This window comes from Triturus cristatus, chromosome 6, assembly GCF_964204655.1.
Source record: "Triturus cristatus chromosome 6, aTriCri1.1, whole genome shotgun sequence".
Lineage (NCBI taxonomy): Eukaryota > Metazoa > Chordata > Amphibia > Caudata > Salamandridae > Triturus > Triturus cristatus.
Genome location: NC_140589.1, coordinates 383986641 through 384011986, shown reverse-complemented (window position 1 = coordinate 384011986; position 25346 = coordinate 383986641). Strand labels below are relative to the sequence as shown.

Here is a 25346-nt window from a genome sequence, read left to right as displayed (position 1 = left end):
ATTTAAAACATGCCTCAGGCCTACCCTGCAGCCATGATGCAGTTTTAAAATGCCATTGTGGCCTGGCAAGGCCTTAACTTTCATTTTAATACCACAAGGTAGGTACATAATGGCTCATAGGACAGGGTGCATAATATTTTAAAAGTAGGACATGTGTATCTCAGTTTTACATGACCTGACAGTGAATAAATACAAAAGCCTCTCTACCATTGACTAACACCAGGTTACCTTATTACATTTAATAAGTGATAACTCTGGATTAGGTGCAAATAGAGATATGCTGTTTACATGCAAATTAATTGCAATTTAAAATACTGTTTAGTGGTAAAGTTGGATTTAAAGTCACAGTTCTGGAAATGCCACTTTTAAAAGTTGGCCTTTTCTTGTCTTGTCGTAACCATTTGTGCCTTCTATGAGTATTCTGGTTCACATCACTGTCAATGGCTCTCCTTTTGGGGTTTGGGTATTGCTTCCAGACAGTACCACATAGGGGGCTTAGGTGTGGACAAGATGGGCTGGGAGGAGCTCCACTCACACTTTAAAGAAATGTGCCTCCTGCACACACAAAGGAATCTGACACCAGGCCTGCCCTATCTTATGACCCTAGACAATTTAGTGCCTTGACAAGGGAAGGGGAAGAATGTTCCAGATCCAGATGTGGAGGGATCTCCCCCATACAAAGGCTGGCTCCAGTTATAAATACCAGACCTCCACAGCTACTCATCAGAACACTATTGGACCTGTGGACATTATAGAAGGACTGCCCTGCTCCCAGAGGGCTACCCTCCTGCTTGAGGACTGCCTTGCTATCTGAGAAGGAAAGCTGGACTAGCTTACATTCATCCCAGGTTAACATGAATGACAAGGGTTTGTTACCTGACCTCTTGTGTGAGCTACTGGGACATGCTCTAGAGACCTCCCTGCAATTGCCCAGCTGACCCGCGGCACTGGACCTGTAACTGGACTTGCCATCGCCCTGTTGCTGACTTCTGCTGGAGTGAGCCCTGATCCCCAAGAGATGTCCCTCAGGTCCACGACCTTTGACTGTTATCAGAGAACACTCCTCCTTCCCTAAATAAAGGTTCCATCAAATCCAGCCGCACAGCTGAGAGCTTCATCAGAACAGACATCGAGTGACGCAATGCCCCACAAAGCCTTGGGCATAATTGAAAACTTCATGAGAATCGCCACCAAGCAATGCAAGTCCAGTAAGGTTTTGCCGCACAACTAAAACCTTCATCTGAACTGAAGTTGAGTGGCTCAAAGCCTCACAAAGCAATGCCCCTCAATCCTCGCACCAAAAGTATAATGTACAACTCAAGGCAGGACAAACTTGTTTTTGTACCCGGCCTCCTTTACATTGCAGTGAGCCTGAACATGTAACTTTGTCCCCATCCAGCACGACCAGATACCCTCAGTTGACACTTCGTGCATTTAGGCACTATTTTCACTGAGAAGAGTTACATTAAATATCTCCTGTGATACTGCTTGTATTTTTGTAATTCTGGTCTCATTTTATTAATTAAACATAGATCTATTTTTCAAAATTGGTTTGGGATATTTCTTGTGTTGTGTATTCGCTTAGTTGCTATCTGTGTGCTGAATAAATACATTACATATTGCCTCTAAATTAAGCCTGACTGGTTAGTGCCAAGTTACCAGAGGGTTAAGCACAGGTTAATTTAGTTACTTTTTTGGTTCCCTTTTACAAGAACTGTGGGTATTGCTTATGTGGGGCTTCCACCCTCCTCAGCCAATAAACCAATTTCTTACTGTATGTGCTTTGGAAAGAGAACATTGTGATGACATCATCTGGATATAACAAAGAAGAACAATTGATTAATCTCATTGAAATTTTATGCACGTTCTTCACTTGATACCTAGTAAAAAAAAAACTGTGACCCTAAACAGCACTGTTACTGTATCATTGTTTGTGCTTTTTAACATTATGAACTCATCAATATGTAGTTGAAAACACATGCACATTGAATTAAATGACATCACATGTATGAAGGAGTAGTGTAAATTCAATAAATAAAGGCGACTGCTTAGTAGGACTGAAAATTGTAGCAGAATATTTATTTACTGTGGTTGCCAGTACATTGAGTAAAGTGAAAATCTTGACACTGATCATAGAACCACTGTGCTACAAATGTGGCAACACATGTTTTTATTTATAGTAAGATGTGTTAACATCCAGCATGACAAAATTTGTACAAAGTTCACAATTTAAAAATGAAGTATCACAGCAACTTGTGATTTCACACATTTATAGCAAAATTAAAATGTCAACAAATCCATGCCGTGTCGTACAAAAATAAATCAAACTTCAGTTCCACAGAGAGCACAATAAATAGTTTATACAAAAGTCTGTCTTCATAAATGATTACTTAAATTAATGTAGAAATGAATATGAACAATAAGTTATAATAAATAAACTCTGATGACTCACAATAATTTTATATGAAAGGTCAGCATTCTAATATGTGACACTTGTGTGATTCCCTATATCATAGTCACAGATAAGATTTGATTTGATATTATGTACTGACATTAGATGAGCAGCAAATTTGTGCTTAAAATCCCTTTCCATTGTACATAGGTGATAACAATAAGAATCCAAAACTGATACTACCTATTACTCTACTGAAAGCATTACTATATTAGCAAAGAAGCTGCAGACACAATGCAGTGGGAAAAGGCATATGCCATATGAACAATGAATGCCCTAAAAAAGAGGCTAGGGCAAAGGTACAATATATATGGCAGAAGGTGAACAGCAAGCACCTTGCTTCAGCTCTCAAAAAGGCATTTCTGAGCATGGCAGCTACAACTAATAGCACAACAGAAAATAGCGCTGTGCAGATCCAACCCTGCTGCAGAGCCCAAAAGTAATTACATAGTCTGTTCCCAGCTAATTATTAAAGTCCTCATGGAAAACTGTAAGTTTTTGTACAGTGGATAGTATAAAGTGCAGCTGGGATACACATATATTTATACATATATATATTTTATATATATATATATATATATACATATATATATATATATATATATATATATATATATATATATATATATATATATATATATATATATATATATATATATATATATATATATCTACCGAGGTTGAGTATTGTATCAGAATATTTGTTGTGAGATCCCTGTAGTCTCCCTTAGCTTCATTACTGGACTAGCCATTTTGCCTTCAGCTACAATTTGTTCATATTTAATGTCACTAGACTATCGACACAATAAATTGCACACCTCTGTATATTATGTGTATTTAGAGCAAGGTAAGTGCAAATAGTCATCTGGCACATTGTGGGGACAATGACCCTGTAACTCCTGTTCTGCTAAAAATATTTTTTTACAAAACCCATCTTTTTTCATAACAAAATTTTAAAGTACTTACTAGTACTTTATGCATAACATCAAGACATGGAAGGAAAAGATAAGCTAATGAATAAAAAAGAATTTTGTAACAGTACAACAATCCCTCGGGAGTACGACAATAAAAGTGATCTTATGCATATGTATAGTGCAGTCATTTTGCAGAAAACAATAAACAAAGCACCGTACAATGTAAACAAGTATAAAATGTAAAAGTATGCTAAAGGAAAATAAATAGCATGTTCACATTCATTCAAAATTCAGGTAATATGAGGAAGCTGAAAAAATACATGTTTTGATTTCCAAAATGTAACAACATATTAAAATACTGAAGTCATCAATGAAATGCACCTAGATACCAGGTGGAAAACACCGCCCGACGCCCTAGTAATGAAAATTCTCTCTATAGCTGGCAACACTCTGTCTTCTAACATTTCACAAATAAATACTGTAAATAGTATTTTATTCATTTTACTCCCAAAATAAAATAAGCAGGTGAAAAAAGGCAGCTCAGACCTCAAAAAGTGTCTTACAATAAACACGGTAAACATGTCGGCATCCAGAAAGACAGACGTCACTGTCCTCGGTGGCAGTTCAGGAGGAGACTGAATTGTCCAAGTATACAAGGATGATGTTGGCTACTGCTCCAAGGTATTTCTGCAAAGTTTCTGAGGAAGAGTCATCATTCCCCCTTTGATATCATATACATTGATATGGAAGTCTACCTAGACACAGAATGTAATACTTGGTAGTAAATTAAAAAAAGTGCTGTCAAGCTGTTTTGAATCTTCTGTCGATTTTCCATGGTTTGATGTTGTCAAGCAATAAATTGCTCCGTTTTAATCCTACTCCTAATCCTTGTCATGTCCTTGTAATTTGTTTTCTACAAAAACTCATTTGATTGCCCCACCACATACCTTTCTCTGAAAACGAAATGTTACATAATATTTTCAAGCATTGTTCAAAAATAAAGCATTTTAGCAACCGATCTTTGCTATGAAACAATATGCACAACAAATGTATTTCTCGGATTTCCAAAAATTTCCAAAATGAGAATGTTTAAAAAGTGGTCGCTGGCTGCAATGCTATCATTCAAAGCAGTTTTTTTTTTTAGTTCCAGTCAAAAATACCAAAACATTTAACCACTAAAGCATTAAAAAGAATTTACACTCTGTTCATTTTGATCACCTTTCCTCTTCAGAAATATATATACCTTGAAAATGTGCATACCTTAGCAGCTATAAACATTACATGGCATCTCACACAATGTCAGCTCATATGAAAACGTACAAAATGTGAATGTATTCAAAAAACTATTCTGCCATTACTATTTTTAAAGCAAGACATAAAATCATCATGAAGTCCTTCAAGCATAACACTGTGTTAACAGAAACAATTATATAACACTTTCTGGTATATTACAGCAGCAAAAACAAGAAGTGTCCTTATTTCAAGCAAGACGTTCTCCATGAAGAAAATGTTTAGACCTGGATCCCTCTCACTGCCTGCTTTATATTTTCCAGCAGGGCCTTGTTCTCAGGGCTCTGATATCGGTCTTGATGAGTATACATGTCCGTTAAAGTAGTCACGTAAGCATCAAAATTTTGTTCGTTGATTGGATCCTATAAGATATTGAAATATCATTCATCCGCAAATTTTACTTCTTCAAATACGCACATAGAGAGCAAATACAAGAGAATCAAACAACAAATAATTGAAATTATGTCATGATTGAAATATCTCCTACATTACATGACAATATATACTTAATATTCATCCAAATGAGCAATCACAAACTAAACAAAAATGTAGGATGCGAAGATAGAATATTGCCAAATTCCTTTTTCTTTCATTCACTTACCATATGTGGCAGCTGGATATTAGCTAGACTATGTATTAGGGACTGGCTTAAATTGGCCAACTCATGAAGAAGAGACTCATTTTGCTGCTCAATTACTTTGTTCTCCTCTTCTATTGTCTTCAGGTTGCTCTCCATTGTGGTAATCTAAAATGCACAAATATGTGCAAAATGTAATATGAGGCTAGCTGTAAAAAGGCATGCGCTTTTCTATACAATGATATTAGTAATGTGAGAGGATAGACACCTTTTTCTTTTTCTAAAAAAAAAAGGTACCCCAGAAGTTGGATATGTATCATTGTATTGTGATATCTGATACAGTGTAGCACTGTAGTGCAATAGATATGACTTTAAAGAAAGACTTACATTATGTGTAAAAAACAGACAATTTGTAGGCCAATAGATTATTTTTGGGATATCCAGCTTTTAAATAAATACACTCATATCACTAATATGTTTTCTGTTTCACTTGAAGTAAACTATAAAATAGGCAGTTTTGCAAATAAAATGGTAGCAGTAAAGCATGCCACAATCTCCAGGATACTTACTTGTAACTTATATCCTCTTCAGCATTTACATTAACATTATATTAGTTATCTCATTTTTATGTTGAAGGCCGAGAAGTATTATTCATAAGAAATAACAAAAAGGCCCAGAAGATGCTGACATAAGCCATCTACATCCTTAAAGGTATTCCATCATTTTATATCACAACATTGGTTAATATCATGTTTTCTCACTTAGAGAACTAGTGTTAAAAGATTTAAATTCCTTGAACTCAGTTGGGCACACTGGTATGTAGGTATTAGTGGTATGAGCCTTGTATGAAAGAGTAATATTCTGGACAGAGGGAAAGAGACAGAATGGTGGAGTTTCAGTCACTAACTGAGTACTATGTTTAAAGCAAGAACAATAGATTGTTTCCTATTTTTGAGTTATTTATTTGTTTGATGTTTTTGCGAAGCTGTGAATAAAGGATCTTTCCTTTGAAAGTCAAATCAATAATTGGACAGAGGTAGAAAGACAAATGAGTAAGAATGATAATAGGGCTAACAATTTGTAAAAGGGCGCATTGCATGAAATGCATTAATTGTAGTGCATAAATGATACAATATGATATATTTAAGTACAGCAGAGAGAGAAGGAATTAGCACAGCTCCTGGCTATATGCTTTGCAGAATTTCCATGGAATATGCCTTGGTTTGATACTGCTTTTATATTGATCAAAGATGAGCCCCCTTAATCCTTTGAGGTTAAACATCTGTGACAATAGACGTCAAGAGCTGTCCTATTGATTCTTGCTCAGCGTGACCAAGTCCACACAGAGAAGTCTTCTGAGTCACTGCACTGTTGTGCTGAGAGACCCCATGATTGTTTTACAAGGGGCTGCAGAACCAGGACCCCTTCAGGATGGTACATGATGGGAGCACCGTAATGGTTTTGGTGACCCTCCACGCCCCCTTTCATAGGACACCTTTAGGGAGCACTATGTGAGACGTCCGGCAACATGATCCACAAATCAAACTCCCCATGAATGGACCAAACCTACTAACATATATTGTACAATATGGAGAAGGGTGGAGCAAATGAATAAACCTGTCATATTCAGTTGTTATGTACTGGTTCATATTCAACCAACCTATCATGAAAACACATGACACTTCGATCCTTTCAGTGAAAACAGTACAAGTTGTCATTCAAGAAGCAATGCAGGACAAGTGCAGAAGTCTTTTTAAATTATTTTGGAACTTGTAGAGAATATGTGCCCTCCTTTCAATGAGAAAGAAGCAGACACATAAGCATAAATTCTGGATTGAACAAAGCTTATTCCCATGTTAACATGGATCAAGATAGGGTATTGTTATTCAATATTCATCAATGCAGAAATAGAGGCTAGGTGTTATCCAAATAATGGCAAAGTGGGTATTGAGAAGGCTGTGTGGCCATCAACATTTAGTTGTAGAAAGACGTAGTTGTGGGTTTTAAATCAAATGTAGAGTGCTATTTTTAGTAATCGGAATTAAAGGAGCAAGGGCTAGATGTGCTAAAGGATTGTTTGACTACAAACCGTGCGATTTACTAAATCACTGGGCTTGCGACTGATACATTATTTTTTGTACTTTAAAAAAACATTTTATGAGTCTGAAAAGATTTTCTGACTTGTAAAATTGGTTTTGTGTCCAAAGCGTAATTTGGAAGGAACATGAAAGGGACCTTCTTTCCAATTTACAATTCAGTATGGTATATGTCAATTGTTTGTGACCACAAATCTGGTCATAGACCCATGACCAGTTACCGGTTCCCTCAAAGGAGGTGGTAACTCATTTTCAGAAAGGAAAGGGCCACCATCCGTATGTTTGTAGCCAGTCACCGGGGTCGTAAATAGAGACTTTTCTAATTAATATTCATTAGGCAGATGTGGAAGAAATCAGGACCTGGTACCATTTTTCCCCCATTTCTTGGCCACATTTTTACCACTAGCTGCTGGTTTTCTGACTCTGACGCTGGGCTCTGCCAGCCAGACTGTGGTAAAAGTATATGGTACTTGGGTATTATTGCATTTGCAATGAAAGACCTCTGTAAGTCCTGAGCTTATAATGGGGCATGGAAGTTTAGCGGCCCAACAGATTTCTTGCACTTGCATGTGTGCACTGCTGTATGCCTGCTGTCATTTTAAAGGCAGCCCTGTTTTGCAGACTGTCTTTAAAAGTAAATTGTATGCAAATTCCACTTTGGTAGTATGGGCATTTTAAAAGTGATACTCTACCTTATTTTTACATATTAGGCACCCCCAAGATGCTTTATATGTCCTGGTGAGGGAAAATTGCCCATTTCATGTTCACCCATTGCAGGTACTTAGCTCCATAGACTAACATTGCAATATGTTATTTAAGTATAACTATATCTAGGAAAGGAGTAATTATGTCATTCAAGAACTTACACAATTGGTACTGATGAATTCAACAACTTGTCACTGTTGAATTTGTCATAACTATTACAGAAAATAAGTTAAAAGACTTCCTTTTATGTGAGCCAAAATCCAGTCTTCTCTTAGTCTCTCCTGATTGGTCAGCTGCAACAGGCTTAGTCAAGCTGCTTTGATTAGGTGATACCTGGCATGCCCAGAGCAGAGATTATCTGATGGTGAGAGTTCTGCAGCTGGAAAGACCAGACCAGGCTGCAGGGAAATGGGTAATAAACCGTGGCTTTAAAGAGAAGGGGGCAGTAAAGGAATGCCAAGCCTACCTACCCCCACATCCTATACCCCCAGCCTGATGGCAGGCCTAGGAAAGGAATGTGAAGAGGTCAGGAGGAGGAGACCTAATAGAATTGAGCCAAACTGTGGGTTGTTTTAGCCAGCTCTTACTCCTCTGGAGCTAATTCATCAGTGTTGGATTTTGTAAGTGCAGTGCTTTGTGGGACAAGAAGATGCCACACTATGGAGAAAGATATCATGATTTTGGGTGGCACCCAGCATCTCATTGAACAGAGGTGCCACCCTGCTTGTCACCCCCCATTTCTGAATAAATATGTGAGAGCTGCATAGCCTCTCAGAGATGCTGCCTGAAACTAAACGGAGAGGGAGGACTGCCCTGCTGGAATCTGGATCTTCACCAAAAGGCTGCACTCTGACTACCTGCGCATATTGCACAATCTGGTACTACGACCCTGGAATTGTACCATGCTTCAAGAAGTATTAAGGAGTGGACTCCCTGCAAGATACAAATTAACAGAGCCCACCTGCATCATCTCTACCAAGAGTACCAATCCTGAAGCGCGTCCGGAGGACTTTTAAGGATTTGGCCAGGTTCATTGTAGGAATTGTAGTCCAGACATCCCAGAGGCCTTCTAGGAGATTCCAGTCCTTTGGATTGGTGTTTTGGACACTTTGAACCTACAAGGAGACCTTCTATAGGGACTTCCAGATGTTTGACGAAGTTTTGAGAACTTTTGTTATAAAGCTCCACAAGGTGACAGACCCGAATTCGAGAGTCAAGCCAGCCACCTTCAACTGCGTCCCAGCCTGGATTTCAGGTTCATCCCACTGAAAGCTCCGGAGCTTGAGACTTCCTGGAATTGACTGGCGCCTCACAGAAACTCAAGTCGTCGAACCCGCACTGCATCCATCCTGACGAATTGCCTTGCCCGACGTCGGAAGAAAAAGCTCCAGAAAAGTGTGAAGGTAAAATTTTGACCAGGACCTCCCGCTTATTGTATCCAACCAGGACTCCATCGAGGTAGGTCTCAAACTTTGACTTTGTCCCTGTCAAGCACGACCAAATGTCCCAAGTGAGTGCTACATGTTTGTAGGCACTATAATGTAGCTAATCTTCAAAAATGCATATCACCGGTTCCCTACATTGGATTTTTGATGTTTTCATGTCATTTTAAAGATACAAATATTTCCTACTTTTATAAATTGGTGTGGGATTTTTATTGTGTGCTGTGTCTTACTTATTTAATGTATTGTTATTTTTAAATGCTTTACATAAATGTCTTCTAAGTTAGGTGTGACTGCTTGCAGCCAGCTGCCAAGGGTTGAGCAAGGGACTAATTTACTGAGACCTTTACTGGGCCTTGTATTGTGTTGGTGGCCTTAATGCTGGTGGCAGGTGTATACTTAACCCTATCAATCAATCAATCAATCACTGCATTTGTAATAAATATCAATAAACCACTTTCCAACAAGGTTGTTCTATGACCCCCTGTTAATGGTGTTTTTGTGAACTGACCTAATAATACAAAGGTCAATTTGCAAAATAAGAAGCCATTCGCAAAAGTAGGTGCACAGTTTTTGACTCTTGCAAATGGACTCTTAGTAAATCGGTCACTATATCTTTTCAAGTGCCTTAAAAGGAAGTCATACAGACATGAGTTTTAGGGGATGGTGAAGTTTCTAATAGTAAAAACCAAGTTCTAGTTTCAATTTAGAACAATGGACAAATTGTAATGCTTCAGAAATTATAGTAGGAGACCGTGATCACTAACTTCCGTTGTCACATTGCTCAAAATCAATGTTTGTCTTAGATACTGGGTGCAAGATTCCATTTGGCAGTAACAAAGTATATGACACCAATGCTGTCTCTTGATCTGGTTAAAATATAATTATGAACATAGGTATCAAAAAAGTCTTACATAGGACTAGATTCTTAGTGCTATATAGATATGTCAGGAAATGTGATGTTCTCCTTTTTGAGAATGCTTTAAAGAGTGTTTCAAGGTGAAATAATAGTTGAAACTGTAAAAGGAAAGGATTCTGTAATTAGACCTCTAGGTAATAATATATCTGTGAACCTTTTAACACTGGTTTTTCACTACAAGGAGTGAATGGGCCATAAAACCTTCAATACAAAGCATTTTCTGTGTACTTCTAAATCATTTGTGACAACATAGGTAGTGATCTAATTGAATGAAATATTGCTTTCCCGTTCGTTGGCAGAATAGGAAGCCATCTGGCCATGTTCTTTTTTAATTAGATTATTTATTTTGATGAACAGTTGATATAAAACTGGTGACTGGACTGGCTGTGGAACAAAACATTCTATTTTTGCCTGAAACTTTGCAGGCGTACATGCACTTAAAACCCAGCAAGTTAGCAGGCCAACTGCCTTGGATCTTCTGAGACATTTGAGGAGGTTGTGGTTCAGTTCCAGGTCGTTGTTAAGGACACTCGTTGTTAAAACATCGTTGTTCAGGCCGTTTCCCGTCTAGGGATGCTCTCGTGTATTGCTACTGCCGCCTAGTGACTTTTCCAGTCAAAGTACTGGACTTTCCATTCAGACCACTTTTTTAAAACAGCTTATTCAGATAAAAAATATTTCTCCCTTTGCCGCAACAAATTGGGTGCCAAGAAGACGAGCCCAGTAAGATATCTATTTAAGTCCATCAGATCCAATGTGGGGACTGCCTGTTTAAGTCGATGGTGGGATGCTATATATATTTTCATTTCAGTGATGCCCTAGCAGCGCACTGGCTAGGGTGAGAATCAGGAGGAGCGTGAATTTTACCTCACTCTTTCAGGATGGGACAGCTACTTCAGACATTGTGGGAGGCTTTCCGGAAAAAGATTACAACGGCCTGGCCAATGGGACTCCATCAGGTATAAGATTTGTCTCCATGTGTAACAGACCTGGGTTTGCTTGCTCGGACGGGTCACTGCAGTAATTATACCAGATTTTAATCAATCTATAATTTGAGTCTTCGTGTTTCTTGCCTGGAGTATAAATGCCTCAAGGTAATTGCCCATCCCATTGGTGCTAATTCTTTTATGATGCAGACAGCCACGGGCTCTTTGAAATAATACATAAAAAAGCTTCTGTAAATCCATCTTCTGGTTATGCTTCTTCCCCGAAGCACGAAAAGATGTGAGTTGTTGGCAACTCATTTCTTGTGAGACCATCCCAACTTGCACAGGCTTGCCAATAAGAAATGCAACTTTATTGTACCACATAATGTATGGGTATCCCAAAAATTAAATGGGCTTCTTGAAAGACATTGTTTGAAGTATGGGTGAGCTATACCACTCGCATTTATAATTCATATGGTCGATAGTGGCCTGACTGCTATTGTCATTGGGCCAATTTTACAGAAAATCAGGGATACTTTTATGGGAACATGGTCCGTGATGAGTGAATCTGAGTTAACCTGGCTATATATTATACAGGTATAATTCCAGGGCCAATATGGTATGCGGCAGGGTCTCAAATAATCTTAGAGTTATACAGAAGGTGCCTTATCCTGAACTTTGAGAAATGGATCAAAGACTTTGGGTTTGCTAGGCACCTCCGTCTTGCTTTTTGCCTGATGGTGTTTATCTGTTTAACATGGCAAATTATATCCCCTTGCACACCATCCTAGAGAAAGTGTGCTGTGTTTGCAAAGCTTTATATATTTGGTGGAGGTTTCAATTCCTTTTCTTGGGGATTTTTATAAATACCACAAAAAACTGGAAATCTACTCAAATCGTAGGACGAATCTATGTATAAAATAGTATTTGTGAATCAGACCCACAATGCTCACTATGCTGTTGAAGAACCTAACATTTGCAAATCTAAAGGGATCCTGTATGTAAGAGAACATTCAATATTATGGATAAGTAGTACATGCATAGTTTTTAATTCACAATGTTGAATAAACATGCTATACGTTTACTTTATGTTTGACATTATCCTGAAACATAATTCCATCTATGACATTTCGATTTCAAATTTAGGACGTAATCAATTGCCATACATTACACGTCAACATATTGTACAACCATCAAAAGGACATTAAAATCATGATATACCAATGGTCTTTTATGATAAAATATATCAATGTAAATAGTTTTACTCTAATCCCATTATACATTAAATGAAACATAGCATGTGGAATTGTAAAAATGTTCACCACCATCACCTATTAACATTCTAATTTGGTGGTGCAGCCATCTGCCATGTTCAGATTGTCTAAATAGTGTAAGAACACGGCTTAATTACAAATACTATGACCATTTTCAATCATGTCAAAAAGGATTAAAGTTAACATTTCATGAGAAGCACGTTTCAAACCATTGACATTAAAAGTAACATCTGTGTTAGTGGTCAGGAGCAAGCATTCAAATATCTCCTCTAAAAGGCTGAATTTCGTGTAAGTTACATGGAAAAATCGCACAACCTCCCCTCCCGTGTAACTTACATGAAATTGGTATTCATCAACACAGGGCTCTTGGCAAGCAACAGGACGCTCGTCCAGTACCTATTGGGAGGGAGCAGAAGCTGAAAAGGGGGCAGATAATGAGGCAAAAGAGGTGGAACGGATTCAGATGACAAAAGAATGCATTGTTATGAATGAAAGACTGAGCAGTTTCACAGCTGGATGGGTTTCATTGGCCATGAAACTAGACACACTTTTATGAATGATTCGAAAAAGGAAACCAAACCATACCTTTTGCAGCATTGAAAAAACTGCCAAGGTTGCTTCAAATGAGTGCATGAGTTTTCCAAATCATTAAAGATGAAGGCATGCATTTCTACAGTTTCAGATATGTACTCCTTTTATTCCACCTCTTTTTTGTGATTAAATAATATCAACTTTATCATTACACAAAAACAATATTTTTCTCAACTTCCTTCTGTGTACCCAAAGGTCCTTGTAGAGCGCACTTAAGAGTGATTTGGGATATATATTTTTGAACATACATGTGCACTACTGGCTGCGTCAACCCCCTCATGCTCTTCGGGAGGAGACTTTGTGACATTAAAGATTTACAATCACGGCAATAGTTTTTACATGTGTTTAAGGGTTGAGACCTTCAAAATTGTAAAAGATGAGCAGAGCGTCACTGATTCTCGAGTATGACAGATATACATTATTAAATATATCTCCTCGGCATCACAACAAGCAAATCTATGAGTGGGCCTCGGTTGATTTCCTGGCCAGTCTCTATCACTCTTGCAACAGTTATGGATAAATGTAACAACTTATTTGAAAAAAAAAAAGTTAGAGTAGAAGCACACAGTACCCATCATCTGACTGAAATTCATGTGTGGACAGCCATTGACTTTTTAATTGTCAATTCATGCACTTAAGTAGGCAACTATTAGCACCTAATGCTTGACAGACAACAAACAAGAGTGCCACTGTACACTCACAAATTTTCAGGGAGCCATTTCACAAACTTTTGAACAATCCCACTCTTCACCCAGATATTGTCACCTTATTGTCAAGGAGTCTTTTAGAAATAATGGTATTTTAATTCACTCATCATGCTTTCGTAAAGAGTTCTATGAGCTCTGGGTACCTTGAAAGGAGATGATTTACAGAACAATGCAAAATATTGTAGAGTACAGCAGGACAAATATTTGTTCTTTTGGTAAGAACTGGCTCCCACCTGAAGTTTTGTGACTTACTGCATTTTCCAATGGCCATCGTATTTGGCAGTGTGAGTCTAGTGTTTCATTGTTTCGCTCCTACTGCATTATGGACTGATAAGCGTGTTCGCAACTGTGGCTACATGGTGACTATGATGTGTTTTGCAGGCGTCTTTTTTGATGGTTATATTAATGCTGAAATATTTTCCCCAAGGCAATGATTTCCACCTTGGACGACCTCTGGTGACCTACAGCATTTTGAACCCCACTCCACCCACAGACCACACACAAAACTTTGCATCATCCTGAACTCCTCGCTCACCATGAACCGCCAGAACAACGCGTCTCATCATCCTGCTTCCACAGGCTATGCCTGCTCTGAAAGATTTTCAAGTGGATCACCACTGAGTCCAGAAAGACAGTAAGCCATGAGCTCATCAGCAGCAGAATCGACTACAGCAATTCACTCTACGCCGGCATCATTCAGAAACTCCTCAAGAAACTGCAGAACATTCAGAACACCTCTGCTAGACTCATACTCAACATCCCCCACCGCAGCCACATCACCGACCACCTGAGAGACCTCCACTAGCTCCCAATCAACAAAAGAATCACCTTCAAGCTCCTCACACATGCCTAAAAAGCTCTACAAGATGAGGGAGCTGCGTACCTTAACCACTGCCTTGCATTCTGCGCACCCACCAGAGACCTTTGCTCCACCCAACTGCCCTACCTACCATCCCTCGTATCTGCAAGACCATGGCCAGCGAAAGATTCTTCTCCTACCTCGCAGCTAAGACCTGGAACAACCTGCCTCACCACCGCAGGCAATCACCATCCTTGCCTCAGTTCAAGAAGGACCTTAAGACCTGGTTCTTCGATGAACCACAGAGCCTCCATCGGATCAGCTGTCTCCCCCCCCTCCTGTGTCTTGAGAACCTTACAGGTGAGTAGTCACGCTTTACAAGCAATCTGATTGACTGATTAAATGCTTAGTGACTGGTTGACGATGTGCGTGAATCTACACTCATGGACCCCTCACTCAGTGACTGATAAATTTGAGTCTCGGAGCTGTGTGGTGAAATACACTAAAAATGCCCCATCCTGAGGAAGATGTTTATTTATGTGTATTGTTTTGTTGATGAGCACAATGCAGCCATCACACCAACGGTCACAGCAAGGATGTAAAGAAAAATAATGCTACATTCCAAATGCAATTGAGGGATTGTGATAGTCTTAGATTCTTGAATGTGGGACAATTAAATCCATCGTAAGAGACCATGATGCATAAACATGTGCCGTATTGATGAAAAGGTATTGCTCATGACATGTACCGGTTGACAAATACAATGTGCATATGCAGACCAACAAAAAGTGTGGGAAAATGTGTTATAAGTAAGGGTATTACAAGACACTGAACTAAACTCCTAAACTTTTTCGCTATTTTAAAATACTTGAGGCGAACAGTAACGCAAACAGTGCTGAATTTGAGCTGGGGATTCCCGGTGAGGTCCACCAGCACTTATTCTTGGGGACTGGGACTTATTTTTCATAGTCCACCACTTACCAAGAGCAAGCGAGGGAAACAAACAAAGGGCAAAGAAGGAGATAGAGAAAGGCAGGGAAACCGTCAAAAAAAGAGAAAGCAGGAAGCCTGCATAAGTGAGATAAAGGGGTAGGCAGTGTCTGGTAGTGGATTAAAAGACCTGATGTGGATTTCAATACTACGCAGCCTTGGCATTCGACACACCGTTATTTGATAACACCAGCCATGGGCTTCTGAGCAGAGCTTTGGACACCGGTATTCATTCTTTAACAAATGAAGCACTGAACAAGTTTAATGTCTTTAATGATTTGTCTTTAATGCCAAATAAAGAAGATTAAGGCCTTCGTTATATGTTTGCCAGATAAATAAATGCGTGAGGATTATCGGGGGCAACAATTTCCATCTGGTATCCCTACACTAAAATCCAGCAATTACAAGATTTATGTGCAGAATGGACAATAACCACACAGACCTGGGAATACAAGGTCCTGTTCTGCTGTTTTTTTTTCCAATTACGTGAAAAACTTTGCTGACATTTTGCATCTGCTAAAAGCCGGTGGAAAATGTCAGGCGGTTGTCTGGTGGTGCTTTGGGAGTAAAGGTTGGGTAGAAGTGGACTGGGGAGCATAGTATGCTCCTCCATGGTGCTTGGGTGGGGATCATGCTGTTCTCCTGCCTGTAGCCCCTCTCCCTGTTGCTGAAGTTGTTTTCATTGGGTAGACATTCGCATTTCATGTTTGTTTAGTATATGAATGATATGCTGGTAATTCCTTTTCCTATGTGGGTTACTTACAAGCTGATCATACTTTCATTTTCTGATATGTTTGTAATTTATAAGCAAATAAATAAAAAGTCTAAGATCCATTTATTACATATGAATATTTGTATTAGTGACTTCTTTAGTTATTCATAATTGGAAGAGACATTGGAAGAGCAATGGAGTTATTGAGTTAGTGAATGCATATCTATATAAATTATAATTTAGTCTTCAACATTCCCCTTTGCCACCCATGTGTTTTTCCCATAACTGGTTCTAGAGTTTCTGCACATTTATAGATTTTATGGGTGATGTTTTGTGAATTTAACAAATATACACACACACATAGAAACATATATATATTTAAGAAATGCATGCATGTAATCATATATTTATATATAATTATCTATACTTACATGGATTTAATGGATATATAAATATACATTGTACAAAAACAAATATGTATATCTTTACATATGCATATTTATGAAATATATATAGACACACACAGATATATATATATATATATATATATATATATATATATATATATATATATATATATATATATATATATATATATATACACTAAACATATAGCCTGGAGTCGACATATGTAGTGTTTTACTATGAATCTCAAGGGATGGTCACAGTGAGTATGTAGCCCGTGAATGCGGCATTCAGTCATATGGACTGTCTATGTTCACAGTGATGTAACCGAAGGCCCAGTAGAAGGTGGAAGCTGAAACACGTTGGCCTGGGGAACAAATGTTATTTGTGTTTTCTTGCACAGAAAAAGGTTACATTTATGAAATATGAAAAACAAAAAATAATAAAACGGTAAAAAAAGCATGGATGATGGCATCTGAGGATTTTGTGTGCCGCCGTATCTATCTCTCTCTCTCTCTCTCTATATATATATATATATATATATATATATATATATATATATATGTATATATATATATATATATATTGCAAGAACACTTCTCTCTTGTTTCAGAAAAAGCCTGCACTCAAAATCCATGGAATATATATCAATTTATTCACTGGCAGCACTTGATAGCAGGAACGCGTTTCAGCTGTTCAAGGACATATGTACATATATGTATGTATATTTGAGTGTGTGTATATATATATATATATATATATATAAATATATATATATATATATATATATTTATATATATATATATATATACATATATATATTTATATATATATCGTGAAAGCATACATATATATTTGGGTTATAAACTAGTAGACATCTAATGGAGTGTTTGTTTTTTCACTTTTGTGCCCTGGCCAATCAAATACTCGCAACAGTCTTAATATGTTTTAATACAACTCCATTTAGGCTTAATAAAACTGCTACCTGCGTTCTTAGCTTAATCATGTCAGTTTCCATCTGGGAATTTGATTCATTTAGCTCTTTGATTTCTTCATCAAGCTGTTTCATTTCGTCATCGTGCTCTATACCTAAAGCACAAACAATGGAAAAGGCTCTTTAGATGTTTGTTACTATGCAGGAGATAATCTATTATGAAACATGTTTGTTTGTACTCCTATACACATATACTTTGAGAGACAACATTTTTGCTAAAAAAAAGTTTGTGGTCATCTAAATTACTTACAAAACTCAATAAAATGGTATGGAAGCGGGTAAGGCATCATCATAGCAAATGTACCTTTCAAAAGACATCACTTTGCATATACCACAGATAATTATCTCAATTGCGTTTATTTACATTTATATACATTGTGTGTAGAAAATATATTGCTATACAAATATAATCTAATTTAATTTCCCAGCAGCTTAGGACGTTTTGTGACGAGTGAGGAATTTAGTTTTACATGTACTTACAAATATTTTACACATACTTTCACATTCCATTGAAATAATGATCCCAAAACATTAACAGTAAATGTTTGCCTGACATCTTATTTAGAACTCTACCATCCTCTCTCCCCCTCTAGCCATGCCTTTCTGTCTCCTCCCGCTGAACTTGGAGCATTGGTGACATAAAAAACTATAAAAAGAATCAGAGTTGTGACTAGTAGCGTAAGAAAAGAGAACAAAGAGAAAAAATAGCACATTCAGCCAGAATTTAGAGTTGGGACGATTTACCTAACAGGCCAAATGAAGACGAGCTATCAAATGAAGAATGGGCTTCAATCTCATCTTTACTGGGACCCAATTTGATAGCTGAGGGCACTGTATGAAAAAACCTGATTCCACATTCTCTATCTCATGGATGTATGATGTTACAACGCATGCTTTTACAACGCATGCTGTTACAACAAAATTTTTACAACGCAAATGCAGTGACAACGCAAGTCTTTACTACGCAAGTCTTTACATCGACTTGCACTAGATGGCGTGCTAACATTAAAAAAGTGTAATTTACTATTCTAACTCCAGTCCACGTAACAGTAGGGAAGGTGTTTGGATAGTAAACTACACTATTTTTAATGTTAGCACGCCATCTAGTGCAAGTCGATGTAAAGACTTGCGTTGTAATGGCATGCGTTGTCAATGCATTTGCGTTGTAACAGTTTTGTTGTAATGGCAGTGCGTTGTAAAAGTTGCGTTGTAAAGGTTGTTCCCCTATCTCATCAATATATGAATTTTGACCCCAACAATACTTTTTATGGATTTATACACATTGTCTTCTGGTATGATGGAGTTATTCCCCCTGAAGTATTGATGACAGTCTAAGTTTTCAAAATACCCCACTGCCACAGGGGTTGAGGCGAAAGGCAGCTTAGCTGCATATAGAGTGCAGACTTCCAGTTATAGTAAGTTTATTAGCAAAATACTGCAGTGGGTGGAGAGGAAGGGCCTTGAACGAAATTCAGTTTAAATGAGGTAAGGGCTAGAAGTGGGAGCCACTTATAAAAGTCAAGCTGGATGTCCTTTTATGATGAAATCATATAAGACCTGACAGCCTTGAGGTAGACATTCCCAAAATCTTTGCTTTTCTCCCTCATTTTTCTGTTTTCATTTTTGCTGGTTTTAGGAGACTGAACACTGTACCACTGCTAACCAGTGCCACAGTGCATGTGCTCTCTCTCTTAAACATGTTATTACTGACTTACACCTATTTGCTAGATTTAATTTACCTGTAAGGTCCCTGTAAAATGGTATAGCATATACCCAGGCGCTGTAAATGAAATCCTACTGGTGGGTCTGCAGCGCTAAGTGTGCCACCCACACAAGTGGCCTTTCAAACCTGTCTCAGACCTGCCATTGCAGGACCTGTGTGTGTGCAGTTTACTACCACTTCGACTTGGTATTTCAAACTATTTGTCAAGACTTTAACTCCCTTTTTATTACATATACCTTGCCCCTAAGGAAGGCCCTTGGCAACCCAAAGGGCAGGGTGCTATGTAAGTAAAAGGTAGGACACAAACGTTTATGTTCTAGATTGCCTAATAATGACAGAAAGCTTATTTCATTTTACACTACTGGTAGGCCTACCCCTCCCTTAGGCTAGCAGTGGGAATTCCTTTATACACTTTTAAGCTGTAATTCCTGATAAGAGGAGTGGCTTTTTCATGTTTCATATGTTTGGAATGGTCTTGATAAATCCTCTTTACTGGTGGAGTTGCATTTAACATTACTATTTTAGAAATGCCACGTTTAGAAAGTGACATTTGGCTCTTCTGTGCCTTACAGCATGTTTCCAATACACTTCTGGGTTGGGCGACGGCTGCACTTTGTGCATTCCCCCTAGACAGCCACAAACATAGGAAGATGAGACTCATCTGCATTCTGAGTACTCATCTGCATTAATTTCCATTCTGATGGGTCTTCTTGGGCAGGAAGAACAGGAGGGGCTGACACTTACCTTTCAATAGGTAGTGTCCAGTCCACTCACAAAGCACTGATTTACTCCCAGGGTTAGCCTGGCAGACAGGGCTGGGCTGAAAGGGACTGGGTGCACTTCAGAGGCCAGCGTTTGATATCACCTTCACTTCAAAATCACTTCTTGGTATAAGGACAGGATCTCTGACCCACACAAATCAGACACTTCTGGATCCTGAACTGAACCTCTGTCAGAAGGATTACTGTGCTACTCAAACGACTCAACTGGACTGCTTTTCTGATTGTTGCCCTGCTGCCTGCTGCTCCCTGACTCTGCTGAAGGAGAGTTGGACTCTTCCTTCTCTCCTAGTGAGCTTCAAGGGCTTACTGGCTTTCCTCCTGTTTTCTGAAGGGTCAGGGACACAAAAGGATTCCTACAATCCTGTTGCTTGTGTTGCTGGACTCTGCCATCTGTGAGCCTACCTTTGCTTGAGGCGCCTTCTCCAAGTTCTGGGCCTCAGAAGTGGGCTCTGCAGCTATTTTGCTACAAAATCAAAGCATTGTCACCTCTGTGCAGATCTGAACCAACGCAGCGCTCTACGATGCCGATGCAGTGCCGATCCGGAGCCATCTCTGCGCAGCTCGATGACAATGCAGGACCCAACTGCGAGGTTTGATGATGACGCAGTGCCGATCCAAGGTCCTGACCACGAGGCTTGACTCTGGCGCATCGACCCGACTGCGTGAATTGGAACCAATGCATCGCCTCTCGACTCCGGCACAGTCTTCGGAGCTGACGCATCACCTTCACTATGTGTAGAAGATCGACGCATCTCGTTGCTTGTGACAAGGAAAGGTACTTTGTTCACTGGGGTCTTGCGTCAGTTCTATAGCAAGCCGGTGCTCCATTGTGGTTGACCTGAACTTTGACCTTGCCCTGGTCCAGCGCGACCTTTAGTAACCTTTTTAGTAATACTTGCTTCTAAGCACTTTTCTGCATTTACTCATTTGAAATTCAATATCGTAACTTCTACACATTGAAATATTGTTTTGATTTTGTTTTGTTCAGAATATATTAATACATTTTTCTAATCTGGTGTGGAGTCTTTATATGTTTTATTTACTGTTTTATTGTATGAGTTATTGAACAAATACTTTACACAGGCTTCTAAGTTAAGCCTGCCTGCTCTGTGGAAAGCTACCAGAGGGTGAGCACAGGATTATTTAGGATTGTGTTGTGACTCATCCTGACTAGGATTGGGGTCCCTTCTTGGATGGGGTGCACATCTCGGCCAACCAGAGACCCACTTTCTAACTATGTGTCGAATGAGGTCACAAAATTCCACTATGAACATACACTTTGTTTATCTGTCGAAGAAGCTGTACGACTTTGCAAATATCTCATGAGGACAAATTACTTTATATACAAGAGTGCTCTATGTAGTTTGATTTTCCTATGTAGCAAGCTAAAAACGTATATAAATATTGTTTTTTTGTGTTGCTACACGTTATATAAGTAGGAGTGGTCCCAAAACATTCTTTGGCATTCTGGTAATTAATCGGTGGATAAACGGCAGTGGTAATTAGTAAATCAAAAACCATGCACTTTGAAAGTTCACCTGGTGTTTGCAAGTTTAAGGGAGGTAAAAACATGGCTGTTGGGTTTCAAGAAGGTCTCTAATTTACATCCTGTGTATCGTTCACATATTTCAATGTAGGGCTTCACTTTGTGATTATGCGATTTCTGGTTTTGTGGGCAGCGGCAAAGGTTACGGCCTCCTGTCTAAAGTTAAATGTTTGAGCGATCAATTATATTGTTCCTTACGAGTAAACTGCTAGCGGAAGAAATGTTATACAGCGTAATTAAACTACAAAATCTTATGTCAGTTTAGCAGGATTTCAGTGAGATTAGGAGAACTGCAAAACGAGGACATTATGCTTACTACCAAATCACCAATTCCTAAAGGCAGGATACAGTTGAAAAAGATTGGTCAGACGGAAAGTCAAGGGTGAATTGAGAGATGGCTAAATTAAAGAAACAAGGAGAGAGAAGAAAGTAACTCGTTTTTCTTCACATTTCTGTGGCCTATGTATACGTTTTTGAAATTGTTGGGATCATATTTGTAAACACCCAATGGGCGTGCAATTAACATTTGAGGTAATCATTCTATTCGTGGGGACATTATTAGCATGTTTTCTATTTTAAAAGGGGTTGCAAAGGTTTTTGAAGAGCCATCTTTAATACCTAATGTTATCACCTGCGCAGTATAATGTGGGAGCTCCCTTGTTTGAATTGATGCAGCATACCACAGACATGTTAACAAGGGCAAATGTCTCACGAGAGACATGCAAACTGTTGTACAGGTAGCATGTCCCCTTTGAAGACCTTAAGAGAGTGGCAAGGACATTCCCATGTACAGAGGAAGTGACACAGTGCATCGCCCCTTGGGGTTTCCTTGCTCCCTCTCGCAAGGCATCTTGGGATGCTCCCCTAGAGACACAGCAGCCATTGTCCAGTTAGTGTTTCTGCAGGGGCACTACATACCATTTTAGGAGATCCAAGGGCATAGGGACAGTATCGGACTCAAGTCTGCAGTGCATGCACTAACTCGTAGCTACTGCACATGCTTCACACAGCATTGATTATTTTAATTCAACTGCACAGCGGAGGTGTGCACTGGGTGTATCCGCCTAGTGTTCATACTCGGGCTGTGCAGACAGATTAAAGCCAGACTTTGGGGGTTTCAGATATGTAATGTGTTCGTTACATGGTATGTTGCACTGGGGCAATAGAGATGCCGGCCAAGAGTGAATAGCTGATTGGTAATTTAAACATAGTGGTTGGTGGGAGCCACAGGAGAAGGGATGAGAGCATATCCATCTTGGAGCTGAGAGAAATTCCTTTCGGTTCAGAGGGGGAAATCTTCTTTGTTGTTTAATACTTCTGGCAAGGGGTCTTGTCTTCTGTTTTTAGAATGACATATTTATACTCATATTATACTCCGATGCCAACTTCATGACAGAACATGGGACAGTTCCCATCATCCTCCACTTCACTTTTTCCCATTGACTTGCAAGGTATTTGCTCTTGCAGTGACAAGTTATACTTTACCCTTTCTCTTATATAACAGTGGAACTCCCCAAATGCTCCCCACACTCCTTGTCCCACTGCGCCCTTAGGCATTTCCACATCCCCATATCACTTTCAGTTGTGTTGATACTGATTCTGGTTTGTGAATGTTCTCTTGCAGGGTGCTCAAGCTCACCATTAGCAGGCTCTAGTTCATCATCTTTTTCTGCTGCAGGTTTAGCCATTTGCTCCTGTAATGCAGCTCTGGGTTTGATCTGAGAGCCATGGCTTTGAGCTCAGATGGGAACTGGGGGCCTGGGCATGTTCTCCATGCAGGCTGCAATGCAGCCTGCATGGAGAACATGCACTTTACAGAGGGACACCACTCCTTCTCCTGCTCTGAGAGCAAAGCAGCCAGGCTCCGCAAAGACGCAAGAACTGATATTAACTCCCAGTTATAATCCTTTTGTTTTGCCTTCATTTAGCAGTGGGGCGACGCTCCTCCACCTCAGCGGAGGAGCCGCCACTGCAGAAGTCTGTGTATGGGATATAGTTTTATCGCTGGTATACCACTTGTTGCCGTTCTGAATGAATCATATATGTTCATTTTATAGCGGTTAAATAATGTTGGATGGATAATGGGCCACTGCCTGATGTCTGTGCTTGAGGGTTCACTGTTTCTGCTTACATCGGTCTAAAGTATGGAAGATGAATATTGCTTTTTCAGAGAATCAAGGAAAGGGGAGGCTTATCCCACTCCAGTTTTGTCCACAGGAGCATATGAAAGTGGCATACGTTCTTTTTCTGGTGTAGCATGTGTCACAATAGTGAGCAAAGGGTTTTCTACCTTGGAAAGTGACCCAAGTGATGCATCACCGAAGCATCCTCGGATTTTGTTGTTTATACTCCATACCGCAGTCCAAGCTTAAAAAGCATGCAACATTTTTTGCAAAACAGTTTTTCATCTCAGGTTGTCGAGCAGTAAGCATTTTTAAATTTAAACAGCAAAGCTTTTGTGGCATCCACCGATCCAGGACTAGAGTCAGTTTGTGCATGGTTGTTCTTTTTAATGAGTGGATTCGAATTAGCTATGTCCTCACAGCAAACAGGGACCTTGGGTCAAATCATTGAGTAGGAATGGGCATTCTCTTGCCTCTAGGTCCATGACTTTTCTAAACTGGGAGAGCGACGAGGCTGTTGATGGCTAGTTCTTAAATGGTGCAGTGGGAGGAGTGCGGTTTTAGCCGCATTGTTTCGCAACACTGGTCACTGGCGTAGTTTTAAAAGGCTTTTCCAACTGTAGCTTGCCTTTTAATGGGAAACAAAGCAAGTATCTACACATTTGAATTTCTGTCTACTTTTGACTTTTTTCAGATCCCTGGTATTTGGATGAAGATGAGGATAAATGCATTTAATAAAGGTGTTAGCATTCAGGTAAGGTCGGATTGAGTTGTGTATGGAGCACTATGAGCTTTGTGCTACGGAACCTCGTTGACTATTGGTCATGAGACACTGATGGAATAACATTATTCAATGAGTTGGTTATATGCTGATAGGAAGTAAGGAATTAAGTGGAGCTTGGTCTATGCTCACCCCTGATCTCTAAGTGAACGCGTTGAAGAGACTGAAAATGGCTCTGTGTTGTTTACGAAGATGTGTTGAATGTGACCTTAGAAGGTAATATATTGGCCCACCATGGCATATTATATGCTTGGGGATGTGATGTCTATGCCTCAAGGATGACTAAAATGTACCTGTTGGCCAAATAGATATGCAATGTGCAAAGCCAGATAGCTAAACTGCAGTTTATTATTTCCTAACTGGGTTGATTAGTTCATAGTATAACATGATTGGATCAGTGTACAGGCAGTGGTGTAGCAAAAGTGCTATTGGCCCTAATGCAGACAAGTAACTCGGGTCCTAGTAATGCCTACTTAGGTAGTGAAAGCCAGCCATAATTGTGGTGCAGAAGGCCCCTATATGCCCCTGTTCCAGTACCTCGACACCTACAGTACCATTGATACGTTTGCTCCCATGTATAGGGATGGAGTAGTGTTGA

General features: G+C 39.2%; 1 protein-coding gene across 10 annotated transcripts in view; it reads right to left on the bottom strand.

Moving 5' to 3' along the window:
* Positions 1 to 3132: 3132 nt before the first annotated feature.
* MYT1L (myelin transcription factor 1 like) overlaps positions 3133 to 25346 on the bottom strand; it is a 1127044-nt gene continuing 1104830 nt past the window's right edge. For 8 of the 10 annotated variants that reach the window (XM_085610775.1, XM_085610780.1, XM_085610784.1 and 5 more), the window contains 4 exons: positions 17785 to 17888; positions 12932 to 12991; positions 5258 to 5401; positions 3133 to 5018 (listed from right to left, as the gene is read on the bottom strand). In XM_085610775.1, the coding sequence (XP_085466901.1) occupies positions 4878 to 5018; positions 5258 to 5401; positions 12932 to 12991; positions 17785 to 17888 (449 nt within the window). In that variant the 3' untranslated portion in view covers positions 3133 to 4877. The remainder of the gene's footprint in view (positions 5019 to 5257; positions 5402 to 12931; positions 12992 to 17784; positions 17889 to 25346) is intronic. The other 2 variants (XM_085610782.1, XM_085610783.1) reach the window with 2 other exon arrangements.